General features: G+C 43.5%; 1 protein-coding gene across 2 annotated transcripts in view; it reads right to left on the bottom strand.

Annotated features, from left to right (window-relative positions):
* The window catches only part of SAMHD1 (SAM and HD domain containing deoxynucleoside triphosphate triphosphohydrolase 1), a 138,622-nt gene that overhangs the window by 115,440 nt on the left and 9,181 nt on the right, over nucleotides 1-14,001 (bottom strand). Inside the window, exons 2-3 of one of the 2 annotated variants that reach the window (XM_073559372.1) lie at nucleotides 6,819-6,885; nucleotides 6,135-6,207 (exon numbers count right to left, since the gene is read on the bottom strand). The exons of the other annotated variant lie outside the window; for it this stretch is intronic. Coding sequence (XP_073415473.1) covers nucleotides 6,135-6,207; nucleotides 6,819-6,885 — 140 coding nt within the window. The remainder of the gene's footprint in view (nucleotides 1-6,134; nucleotides 6,208-6,818; nucleotides 6,886-14,001) is intronic. 2 annotated transcript variants of the gene reach the window in all.

Here is a 14,001-nt window from a genome sequence, read left to right as displayed (position 1 = left end):
AGCGACCCCCGACCCCTGCGATGTCGCTCGTGAGATCTGCCTGTGTGGCAGCTCACTAGCGACCACTTAGCGATGCACCAGCGATCCTGACCGCGTCATATCGCTGGTCGGGATCGCTGGTGCATCGCTAAGTGTGACAGTACCTTTCGTAAGGAAGGCCTGTAATCAGGCAAGCAGCATGGCTTATCAGTAGCCAGCCCTGCTAGGCTGATAGTATTGTGAATACTTTTATATCACACACTACAGTATGACACATTGTGTGCACAGTAGGAGAATAAAATTCAGACCGATAACAACTGAAGGTTATATAAACTCTGTTAGTGCAAAATCTGCTGAGGTAAAAAAACAAAACATCCCCAGATCCTATGTCAATAAAGAGCCTGTCACACTAAGGCTATGTGCCCACGTAGCGTTTTAAACAAGACACTCAAAACCGGACTCCTTCCCAGAAACCGCGCGTTTTTTTCCGCGATAATGTTCGCGATTTTGCCGCGATTTTCACTTGCGAAATTCAAGCACTTTCCAAGCGATTTGAAGCATCGCTTGGAAAGTGATTGACAGGTTGGTCACACTCGTCAAACATAGTGTTTGACAAGTGTGACCAGCTTTTTACTATTGATGCGGCCTCAATAGTAAAAGAAAATGTAAAAAAAAAATTAAAAAAAAAAAAAAAAATCGGGGCATATTTACCTTCCGACGTTCCGCGCAGTCTCAGCGACGCTCCCGTTCCCAGCGATGCCTTGCGAGACCTGTGATGACGTTGGTCTCGCATTGCTATAGTGATCTCACGAGACCGCTAGAGTAACGCGAGACTACGTCATCACAGGACCTTGCCGCAAGGCATTACTGGGAACGCTGAGGCCCGGGAAGGCTGCGCGTGACGCCGGAAGGTAAATATACCCCGATTTTTTATTCTTTTTTTTTTTTTTTTTACAGGGGTATGGTACCCAGGGCCTGGAGGACAGTCTCCTCTCCTCCACACCGTGGGTACCAACTGCACATGAGACGCTTAACTTTGCGCATGGTGGGCATAGCCACATGCGGGAAGTAAGCGGTTCTCATGCATTCCTATGGGTGCGGAATCGCGGCAATTCTTTGTGATTCCGCAAAAAGAATGAGCATGCTGAGTTTTTTTCCGCGATGCAATTCCGCTGCGGAAAAAAGCGCAGCATTAGTACAGCATGTGCGGAATGCCATAGTAATGCATGGGGTGCGTTCGGTACGAGTTTTTTTTACACGTTTTCGCGCCGAAAATGGCGGCAAAAACGCTTAAAAATCGCATCGTGGGCACATAGCCTAAGCGATATCGCTAGCAATATCGCTATAACGTCACTGGTTTTTGTGACGTTATAGCGATATCGCTATGTCTGATACTTACCTCCGACCACTCCCCCACTGGTTATCGCTGATCGCGCGAGAACTTCCTGGAGGGTTTCTCGTCGTCAGATTCCTGTGGAGACGAACGACGCGTGGACGCAGGCGGGAGGAAGTCAGGATCGCCTTGTCTGACAGGTAAGTAGCGAATCCCGACCCCTGCTATGTCGCTGGTGAGATCTGCCTGTGTGGCAGCTCACTTGCGACCACTTAGCGATGCACCAGCGATCCTGACCGCGTCATGTCGCTGGTCGGGATCGCTGGTGCATCGCTAAGTGTGACAGTACCTTTAGTGTGCCTTCATACATCCATCCGTGAGAGATGTCCAAGTGCAGTCTGGATTGTTAAATTTTTTTTTTTTTTTAAATCTGTCAGCATTCAGGCCCATAGTGAATTAGATCCATTCACACATCGGTGATGATGACAGATCTGAGAATGAGATCTGTGAATATCCTATTCTGATCTGATGTTGAGGTTTAGAATAGGATGCTCTCAGTGGGTAGCACACAGACATTCACTTGAATGTGTGAACGCACCGCAAGGCATATCTATAAACGAGCAGGTCTTTTAAATTCCTATTTTGCATCTGTTTGCTCTCAGAAAGGAAATGTAACATCAACTGCTCTTCACTGTCCTATTAAGGGAATAGAAGAATCCAGGATATCTCTAAACAGAAAGATAGTTAGGAAACATTTTTGCTAACCTAAATGAATTCAAGTCTCCAGGTTCAGATGAATTACACCCCAGAGTACTGAAGGAGATAGCAGAAGAAATTTTTGAACCCCTCTCCATAATCTTTGAAAATTCTTGGAGAACAGGAGAAGTCCCAGAAGACTGGAGAAGAGCAAATGTTGTTCCTATCTTCAAAAAAGGGGAAGGTGGTGGACCCAGGCAACTATAGGCCGGTGAGTCTGACTTCTATACCAGGAAAGATCTTTGAACAAATTATTAAACAACATGTATGTCAGTACTTGGATAAGAATGAAGTGATTAAACACAGTCAGCATGGGTTTGTAACTAATAAGTCATGTCACAAAAAAAGAGAAGCCAGCGCTGCTTGTGGTTAGAACGCATAACATGAGGTGCATATGCACATATTAACATCTAACTGTATTCAAAAAGAGACATTTGGCAAAATATTGATCAATAAATTGAGCCACCCCGCAGCACCAAGGCAATCTCATGTGGGGGGGGGGGGTCCTACTCTACATTTTTATTATTCACTGTGCCATTACGGCCTCCTAGATATTTTAAAAGCAAGACCATATCAAATGCAATCCGTACCTGAGGCACATCTGCATCATTCCCGTGCAGCCAGATGAAGCAAGTGCAGATAAAGGCCAACCAGGTCTGAACATAGACATCTCAGGTTTGACCTCCACACATTGCCTGACCAGCAAACACAGATGAAGGGCGATGCAGGCTCAGACACAGATGCACAAATTAAATAAAGCCTGGGGCAGGGCGGGGCTGCTGTGTGTGTGCACAGCAGCCTAGATCCATCACAATGAACACAGCAAAAATGGCGAACGTAACCCAGCGCGCACGGCAACAGTGGTGGTCAACCACAAACCAATATGCAACAAAAAAAAAAAAAAAGAGAGAAGCCAGCGCTGATTGTGGTTAGAACGCATAACATGAGGTGCATACACACATATTAACATCTAACTGTATTCAAAATGAGACATTTGGCAAATATTGATCAATAAATTGAGCCAATAATGTAGAGTAGGACCCCCCACATGAGATTGCCTTGGCGCGGCGGGGTGGCTCAATTTATTGATCAATATTTTGCCAAATGTCTCATTTTGAATACAGTTAGATGTTAATATGTGCATATGCACCTCATGTTATGCGTTCTAACCACAAGCAGCGCTGGCTTCTCTCTTTTTTAATATGTCATGTCAGACTAACTTAATTTCCTTCTATGACGGAATCACTGATTGGTGGATCAAGGAAATGCTGTAGATATAGTATATCTTCACTTCAGCAAAGCATTTGACAAAGTATCTCATACAATCCTTATTGAAAAGATGACTAAGTATGGAATGGACAAGGGAACTGTTAGGTGGATTCATAACTGGCTTAGTGATCGGACTCGAAGAGTGGTCGTAAATGGCTGCACATCCAGTTGGAAGAATGTCTCAAGTGGGGTACCACAGGGCTCTGTCCTGGGCCCTGTATTGTTCAACATCTTTATCAACGATTTAGATGACGGACTTGAGGGTAAACTGATTAAATTTGCTGATGACACAAAGCTAGGAGGGATAGCTAATACTAGAGAAGAGAGAGGATTCAAAAAGATATAAATAAACTGGAGCAGTGGGCAGCAACTAACAGAATGGTTAACAGGGAAAAATGCAAAGTACTACATCTGGGCAATAAAAATGAAAAAAGCATATACAGAATGGGAGGAATAGGGCTAAGCAACAGCACATGTGGAAAAGACTTGGGTATACTAATAGATCACAGACTGAATATGAGTCAACAGTGTCATGCAGCAGCAAGAAAGGCAAATGCAATTCTAGGATGTATTAACTGAAGCATACAGTCTAGATCACGTGAAGTCATTATTGCCCTCTACTCCTCTTTAGTCAGACCTCATCTGGAATATTGTGTCCAGTTTTGGGCACCACATTTTAAAAAAAGACATCAAACTGGAGCAAGTTCAGAAAAGAGCAACCAGAATGGTGACCGGTCTGCAAACCCTGTCTTATGAGGAAAGGTTGCAGGATTTGGGAATGCTTAGTTTGCAAAAGAGAAGACTGAGAGGAGACTTAATAGCTGTCTACAAATATCTAAAGGGCTGTCACATTGTAGAAAGATCATCTTTATTCTCATTTGCACAAGGAAAGACTAGAAGCAATGGGATGAAACTGAAGGGGAGGAGACACAGATTAGATATTAGAAAAAACTTTTTGACAGTTAGAGTGATAAATGAGTGGAACAGGCTGCCACGAGAAGTTTTGAGTTCTCCTTCAATGGAGGTCTTCAAACAGAGGCTGGACAGACATCTGACTGGGATGATTTAGCGAATCCTATTTTGAGCAGGGGGTTGGACCAGATGGCCCAGGAGGTCCCTTCCAACTCTACGATTCTATGATTCACAGCTCAAAAAGAAATAGAAAAGTGACACAGCGAATTACAGTACCTAGCTTAGGAGTAAATGCAGGGTGGAAGTGTTCGCAAGTGAAGATCTTAATTGACCAATTCCCTTTTTCATTTGATCGTTAACCACACTCAGTTTCACAATTACAATTTATTACAGAATGTCAACACCCAGGAAAACACTTGCAAAAATTTCTATCACTATGGCACTTCTCTAAATGGGGCTTGTTGAAATCCATGTGCTCACCTCTAAAAGGTCATCAAAACTGATAGGTTTATAACAATTACTCTGGCCTAGGCTAATAAACCATTTGGGGACGATTCATCATTGCTTTTACATTTTCTTGGAAGTAAAAATTGTTCTTGGGGCTCGTATTATACAGACGTGTGCTGTCTGAGCACACTTCAGCTTACTGATCAATGTAATTCAATATGTTTGTCCATATGACTGACTAACCATGCAAAGGGGAAAACAATATTGCAGCATGCACGATTCTCAGAGAATCAGATAAGAATTGCCCATGTAAGTCGACAGGTACAGAAAACAAAATTCAGACCCCATAAGGATCATTTGTGTAGCATCTGATATTTACAGATTATTTGCTATTATTAACCTAGGATACTGCATTAGATCAAGTACATTTTGTGCATACACATACAACAATATGGATGGTAAGCTGACAATTTTTCATATGATCATCTGACCCTGGCCTAAGGCTAGGTTCACATTGCATTAGGGCATCCGTTTAACGGATCCGTTAAACGGATGCGCTAACGCTGATGTCATTTTTGACACCTTTAGTGACCTAGCGTTAATGGTATGCGTTAACGCTAGGTAGCGCTAAGGTACCATGCGCTACCTAGCGTTAGCCCATACAGTTCTATGCACAGCGAACGGGTCCGTTCGCTGTGTGTTACCGCCAACGCACCCAAAAATGCTGCAAGCAGCGTTCGAGGGTGCGTCATGAATTAACGCATACTTTCTAACGAATGCCGATTTTGGCATGCGTTAGAATCATTGCGGCCAATGGGTGCGTTATCGGACCCGTTACATAGTGTTAGTGCCGCTATGTAACGGATCCGTCAGCGCACTGCCCCCTAGCATAGTGTGAACCCAGCCTAATAGTGAATTTTTATTTGCATCTAGTTAAAAACCAACAAAAATATTAAAATTAAGTTAACTTTACTTGGTTTTGTCTATGGCTTTTTTTTTTGGGTTGGCATTACAGTCATGGAAAAATAGCCTAATTCATCATTTGTGGTCCAGTATCCTAGTGGAGTTTAAAACTTGTAGTCATTTTTATTGTTGCACATTTGCAGCCTAACTGGTGATGTTTTCCACATTATTCAAGGAATCGTGACCTTTTCACTTAAAAAGAAAAAAAAAAAGTGCAAAAAGACAAGACACGGTTTTGAGGTGCTTGGCGCAAACAGACAAGAAAAAGTGACATCCCCCCCTGCAATTGATGAATTGGGACCTTTATATTGATTGTTCAGTGCATGAGTTTCAAGAAGATTCAGAAATGGTGATATCAATATTTTAATTTCTTGCCATTACAGATTGCATTAACAAATTAGTCATGTCTATCCAGATGTTTTAGGTGGCAGAATCAGAATCCTAGCAGTCATGGGCTGTAGTGTTAATGACCTACCTTCATATTAGGATTGGCGTTTTGACACAGCAAACGAAAACTATGGAGTATTTGCAATCTTTTTCCTACAGGGCTGGTGGAGAGAAAATATAAAAATGTTGCATTAGAAAAATAGTAATATTCTTAATGCTATTAGGTCATGTTCACATGTTCTGTACTTTACATCAGTATTTGTAAGCCAAAACCAGGAGTGGGTGAAAAATGCAGAAGTGGAGATGTGTTTTTATTATACTTTCCCTTTGTTTCACTTCTAGTTTTGGCTTACAAATACTGAATGTGTGAACGTGATCAAGAGTTTACTCCTACTGGAGGCACTCAGACGCACTAGATAGATTGAGTGTTCGCCTCTAGTAGGTGCCCGAAAATGCACATCAGAGCGCACGCTTCCTCGTCCAGCACCATTATTGTCTATGTCCCAGTCGGCGCATACGTCTGAATCCCGTTTTGCAGGGGGTTCGGACATAAGCCCTGACGGGGCCAACAAATGGGTGCCAGAACGCAATGTGAAAGCACCCCAATATTGAATTTGCCAGGAAGGATTCTGCTGCATACACCAAATACATCCATAAGGCCCTTTTATTTATTATTTTGTTCACTGTATAGTAAAAAAGTCCTATACAGAAGTAACCCGCAAAAAATACTGCCTTCACCATGTGAAAAACAGAAACCAGTAACCAAGTTTACCTGATGTTCATTTCTTTCAAATGGTCTTCTGTGAGGTATTGAAGAGTGGTTCCCTTTACTGTATTTTCTGGAAGAAAAGGCAAAAATACATCAGTTTTTTGCCTTCAGGCGCGATCCGGCTTTTTTTTGTAAAACCGGATCCGGCAAAATGCAATGCCGGATCCAGTTTTTCCCCATTGACTTGCATTAGCGCCGGATCGTGCCGGATGGCATTGCGTTTCATCCGTTTTTTGCCGGATCCGGCAACTTGTCTCATTCCGGCGTCTGGAAAAAACGGCTACTGTAACGTTTTTTTGTCTCCGGCGCTTCCAGCTTTTTGCTACAATGAAAGTCTATGGGCGCCGGATCCAGAAAAAGACGGATCCAGCCACCGGATCCGGTTTTTTTAAGTCTGCGCATGCTCAGATCCAATTGGCCAGCCCCCAGGAACAGATATAACCTGCTAGACGGATCCAGCAAAAAAACGGATCCGTTTCTACAGTTCTCCAAAATTTATGCCGGATCCGTTTTTTCTAAAAATAGCCGGATCCTGCCTGACGGCAAAAAACTGATGTGTGAAAGTAGCCTTAGTCATGTGGAAGAATATTACAAGCCTGCCATTAAGTGAATTCTAGAAAACAGGAAAAGTGAGCCTCTTGCGACTGCTCAAACAGTGTTGCACACAAGGCTGTGGAATCACAGTCGGAGTACATTTTGGTGGAGTTGGAATAAAATGTACTGAATCAGACTCCTAAAATATATAATAACTAGATTATGGCCCGATGCTATCGCATCGGGAGGATGCGATAGCATCACACCTCTTGCCATGTTAACCCTCAACACACACACTCCTCAACACACACTCCTCTCACCTTTCACCATCTCCACTCACTCTTTCACTCCGTCTCTCATACTCACACCGTCATCGCCGCTGCTCCACGATCCCCGACATCATCTTCCGCCGGCGCCATCCTGGATCCAGACGTTGTCCACGCCGGCGACATGTTCTTGCGGCGACGCCATCTTGAGTATCGTGAAATCCCGCGATAGTCAAGATAGCGTTGCCGGAAGAACATGTCGCCGGCGTGGACGACGTCGGGATCCAAAATGGCGTCGGCGAAATCTCGCGAGTTTTCGCCGACGCCATTTTGGATCCCGACGTCGTCCTCGCCGGCGACATGTTTTTGCGGCGACGCCATCTTGACTATCGCGGGATTTCGCCGATCCAAAATGGCGTCGCGCAAGAACATGTCGCCGGCGTGGACGACATCGGGATCCAAAATGGCGTCGGCGTAATCTCGCGAGATTTCGTCGACGCCATCTTTTTGGATCCCGAGTCGTCCACGCCAGCGACATGTTCTTGCGGCGACGCCATCTTGAATCTCGCGGGATTTCACGAAATCCAAGATGGCGTCGCCGCAAGAACATGTCGGCGGCCTGGAGAACGTCTGGATCCAGGATCGCGGCGGCGGAGGAGGAACATGTCGGGGCAGCGACGATGACGGTGTGAGTATGAGAAACGGAGTGAGAGAAAGGAACGTATGTGGAGTGAAAGAGTGAGTGGACGTGAGTGGAGGTGAAAGGTGAGAGGAGTGTGTGTTGAGGCGGTGTGGTGTGTTGAGGGTTAACATGTGCGTGTGTGTGGTGAAGTCACCGGATACAACTGGACGGAAGTTGTTACAACCGGAAGCTGCTTAGGGCATTTATTATTATAGATGAGGAAGAAGCCGTCGGTTGTTGGCGGTGATGGCGTGTAGAGGCTTCTTCAGCCAATGTAATAGATTTAGAGTTAGGGGATTCGTGTGTGAGGCGACGGAGTTTATAAGCCTTAATCTTCTCAAGGCGATGGTGTTTTTCCTCAGGAGTCTCATTAGCACGGCGTTGTTTTTGTCGTAGTGCTAAAGCTGCTTTCCTTTCACTGGCATTGGCATACTGTGCATCGGTATTGAATGGTGGTATTGATAGGGCAGAAACAGATTGCTGATTAGTTATGTCAGTGAACGGCATATGGGATGAAGTGTAGCAGTAAATTGTTCCACATGCTGATGTGGAAGCATCCTGTTGTGAGTCTAATAATAATGATGAGGAAGAGGCCGTTTGTTGTCGGCGGTGACGGCGTGCAGAGGCTTCTTCAGCCAATCTTATGGATTTAGAGTTAGGGGATTCGTGTGTGAGGCGACGGCGTTTATAAGCCTTAATCTTCTCAAGGCGATGGTGTTTTTCCTCAGGAGTCTCATTAGCACGGCGTTGTTTTTGTCGTAGTGCTAAAGCTGCTTTCCTTTCACTGGCATTGGCATACTTTTTGTTATGACTCATGTTGGCACAGGTAAAGGAGCCAAAAAGACCTGCGGTTTTACCTGCGGATTGCTCTGCGGTTTTGCATCTCCTCATCTCCTCAATCTCGCGAGATTTCGCCGACGCCATCTTTTTGGATCCCGATGTCGTCCACGCCAGCGACATGTTGTTGCGGCGACGCCATCTTAAATATCGCGGGATTTCACGAAATCCAAGATGGCGTCCCGCAAGAACATGTCGGCGGCCTGGAGAACGTCTGGATCCTGGATCGCGGCGGCGGAGGAAGATGTCGGGGCAACGACGATGACGGTGTGAGTATGAGAAACGGAGTGAGAGAAAGGAACGTATGTGGAGTGAAAGAGTGAGTGGACATGAGTGGAGGTGAAAGGTGAGAGGAGTGTGTTGAGGCGGTGTGGTGTGTTGAGGGTTAACGTGCGTGTGTGTGTGGTGACGTCACCGGTTACAACTGGACGGAAGTTGTTACAACCGGAAGCTGGTTAGGGCATTTATTATTATAGATTAATTGGGTACAGTAATACAATGCAGGATGTGCTTAATATTTTTTCATAAGAATTTGGGAAAGTTCTGAAATGTCCTGTAAATGTCTGTTCTGTTCCTGATCTAAGGATCTAGGCGTTTAGTTGAGATAAATCTGTGCTGCACTTTATGTACATGCTCAGTAGTGAGGCAGTGATGTGGGGTCGGAAGTCAGGCAAATAAGGAGCAAGTCGAATGTTTGGCTTACCGACTTCACAACCATGGTTACCCATGGACTTATTATACACACAAAAAAAATTTATGATATCTACATTAAAAAAAATGGAACATTTCTCCTAATTTTACAATTTTAAATCAATGGGTCAACAATGCCGTCCATTAGCTTTGTTAACCTCTTAACGACCGCTGATACGCCTTTTAACGGCGGTAATTAAGGGTACTAAAACCACAGCGCCGTTAATTCAGCGCCCTCCCAGTGTCGGATTTTCTCCGGGGTCTCTGCTGCCGGGGGTTGCCGAGACCCCAGAGAACATGAATCGGTCAGTTTTTACCGACCCCGCTTTTGCAATCGCCGTTATTAACCCTATAACGGCAAACGCAAAAAAAAAAAAAAAGCCACGATTATGCATTAAATTTCTCTTTCCTCTGATGTGATTGCACATCAGAGGAGAGAAAAATAGGGTCCCCGATCCCCCCCCCCGGTACCTCTCCGTGGTCCTCACTTCCCTCCCGGTGGTCCCGCCGGCATCCTCCGATGGGCGCCACCATCTTGAAAATGGTGGGCGCATGCGCAGTGCGCCCGCCGGGAATCTGCCAGCTCCAGCTGGCAGATTCCATTCATTATTTTGATCACTATGATAAACGATCATAGTGATCAAAATAAAAAAAATAGTACATAACCACCCCCGTTTACCACCCACTTATATAGGCAAACATAATGAAATAAAGAAAATATTTTTTTTTTCCAGTTTTCCATTAGGGCTAGGGTTGGGCAAGGGTTAGGTTTGGGCTAGGGTGAACTAGAATTAGGGTTAGAATTAGGATTAGGGTTGGGATTAGGTGTTATGAATGGGTCACCAAGGAGAAAAAAAAACAAAACAAGCTAAGCCACAGAAAACCAGAGAAGTTGGTAACTATGCAGATTGCAGATCCCTGATCTTACCACACAACTAGCAGTAGCCGTGGAGCGTGCCTACGATGTTCCTAGACGCCTCGTCACGGCCGGAGGACTACATAAGCCTAAAGCAAGAAATGGGAAAACTAACTGCCCCAAAGGAATAGATAGCCCCCACACATGTATTGACGGTGAAACAAGATGAAGGCACAAACACAGGCAGGAAAATAGGCTGAGCAAATGATGGGGCCCAAACTAACTAGAAAGGAAAGGCAAGTCACTGTCTGCAACCTGCAAAACCCTACAAAAATAATGTCCAACTCTTCTGATAGCAAAATTAACCCTGAAGTCACTAGACTTCTCCCACTATATCAGCACTCTGGAATATTCTGAGACAGAGCAAAAAGACCACGCTAGTAAGGCACAAAAAGCCAATTGGCAAAATACTGATAAATAAGAGTGGAAATTCAGCTCAGCCCCTAGCCGGGGCTGGCAGACCATACAAAAAACTGAATAGACCAAGAAAATCAAGGGTGAACATTAGCAGAAAAACTTAGCTTTAGATGACTGGAAACAGAGCTGAAAACCAAGAGCTGACAAGCCAGAAGGAATCACCAGCAACTGAATAGGGCGTCGGCTGTCTTAAATCCAATCTGAGAATCCTGAGATCCAATTATCATCCTCATTTCCAGGTGGCAGATCCCCACCGATCAAACCAGCCGCACCACCTCCCGTCACCACCAGAGGGAGTCCAGAAGGGGAACTCACAACTGGTGAGAATTAACTAACAGTTAGGGGTGTGTTGGGGTTAGGGTTGTAGCAAGAATTGAGGGGTTTCCAGTTTCCACTACTTACCAACTTTGGGGGGTCTAATAATTGGGGTCTAAAAAAAAAAAAAAAAAAAATCACTTTTGTGGAAATAAATAAGTCTTTATTTTCACGGCTCTGCGTTTATAAACTTCTGTGAGGCGTTTGGGGGTTCAAAGTGCTCACCACACATCTAGATAAGTTCCTTAGGGGGGGTCTAATTTCCAAAATGGGGTCACTTGTGGGGGGTTTCTACTGTTTAGGCCCATCAGGGGCTCTGCAAACGCAACATGATGCCCGCAGACCATTCCATCAAGTCTGCATTCCAAAATAGCACTCCTTCCCTTCCAAGCTCTCCCATGCGCCCAAACAGTGGTTTCCCCCCACATATGGGGTATCAGCGTACTCAGGACAAATCGCACAACAACTGTGGGGGTATGATTTCTCCTGTTACCCTTGTAAAAATAAAAATTTGGGGGCGAAAAGATAATTTTTGTGGAAAAAAAAATGGATTTCTTATTTTCATGGCTCTACGTTATAAACTTCTGTGAAGCACTTGAAGGTTCAAAGTGCTCACCACACATCTAGATAAGTTCCTTAATGGGTCTAGTTTCCAAAATGGGGTCACTTGCTGGAGGTTTGTTTAGGCACATTAAGGGCTCTCCGAACGCAACATGGCATCCAATCTCAATTCCAGCCAATTCTGCGTTGAAAAAGTCAAACGGCGCTCCATCCCTTGAGAGCTCTGCCGTGTGCTGAAAAAGTGGTTTACCCCCACATATGGGATATCAGCGTATTCAGGAGAAATTGTACAACAAATTTTGTGTTTGATTTTCTCTTTTAACACTTGTGAAAATAAAAAAAAAATTGGTTCTGAAATAAACTTTTTGCCAAAAAAGTTAAATGTTAATTTTTTCCTTCCACATTGCTTTAGTTCCTGTGAAGCACTTAAAGGGTTAATAAACTTCTTGAATGTGGTTTTGAGCACCTTGAGGGGTCTAGTTTTTAGAATGGTGCCACTTTTGGGTATTTTCTGTCATGTACACCCCTCAAAATGACTTTAAATATGACGTGGTCCCTAAAAAAAATGGTTTTGTAAATTTTGTTGTAAAAATGAGAAATCGCTGGTCAACTTTTAACCCTTATAACTTCAAAACAACAAAAAAAAAATTTTGCTTCCAAAATTGTGCTGATGTTAAGTAGACATGTGGGAAATGTTATTTATTAAGAAATTTGTGTGACATCTCTCTGATTTAAGGGCATAAAAATTTAAAGTTTTAAAATTGCAAAATTTTCACCATATGTCCGTTTTTTTCATAAAACACAAGACTTATCGAAGAAATTTTATCACTAACATGAAGTACAATATGTCACGAAAAAAATCTCAGAATCAGCGGGATCCCTTAAAGCGTTCCAGAGTTACAACCTCATAAAGGGACAGTGGTCAGAATTGTAAAAATTGGCCTGGTCATTAAGCTGCAAACTGGCTCTGTCGCTAAGGAGTTAAAACCCCTTCGTGACTGGGCCAATTTTTGTCACTTTATGTGGTGATAACTTTGGAATGCTTCTACAAATCCCAGTGATTTTGAGACTGTTTTTTCGGGACACATTATAATTTATGATAGTGGTAAATTTGGATTGATATATTGTGTTCATTTATAAAAAATATCAGAAACTTGACAAAAATGTAAAAAAAAATTGCAATTTTCAAACTTTGAATTCTTATCCCTTTAATCCAGATGGTCATACCACAGAAAAACATTAATAAATAACGTTTCCCACATGCCTGCTTTACATCAGCACCATTTTTAAAATGCTATTTTGTTAGCCTTTTAGGAGGTTTAAAAATGTCGCAATAATTTTTCATTTCTTCAAGGAAATTTACAAAATTTATTTTTTTGAGGGATCTATCCAGGTCTGAAGTGACTTTAGGGGTGCTATATATTGGAAAACCCCAAACATGATACCATTTTAAAAACTGCACCCCCTGACATATTGAAAACCGCTGTAAGGTAGTTTATTAACCCTTCAGGTGATTTTCAGGAATTAATGCAAAGCGGTATAGCTGGAATGAAAAAGTGTTTGTTTACCACCTAAATGTCGCTAACATCTGAACTGGCTGCTGTAGCTGGCAGACACTAAAGCTGCTATTTGGCCATGAACTGCTATGGCAAACATCAGGACCACACAATCATGATCTCAGTGTGTCAATTAGATTAAAGCGCAAGCCCCCACAATCTATTAATCATTTATTTGATGTAGTCACTTTTGACAGCAGCAACTAAGGAGTTAAACAGATATGGATGGTGCCATCATTTGTGATACAGCAAGTTGTCAGATATAGTGGACAGCCGACAGCTGCTGGATTGTCACCTGTATGGGAATGATATTCTCTTATATCTCAGGTCAGTAAAAATACTTATTGGCTGTCATGAAGGGGTTAAAGCTGTTGTCTTAAGAGTCCGACAATGGGTAAAAGTGTTTGTTAAA

This window comes from Dendrobates tinctorius, unplaced genomic scaffold, assembly GCF_039654945.1.
Source record: "Dendrobates tinctorius isolate UK_male_01 unplaced genomic scaffold, ASM3965494v1 ptg000270l, whole genome shotgun sequence".
In the NCBI taxonomy this organism is placed as follows: domain Eukaryota; kingdom Metazoa; phylum Chordata; class Amphibia; order Anura; family Dendrobatidae; genus Dendrobates; species Dendrobates tinctorius.
The sequence above is the reverse complement of the archived record's forward strand: the minus strand, read 5'-3'. Positions and strand labels throughout refer to the sequence as shown.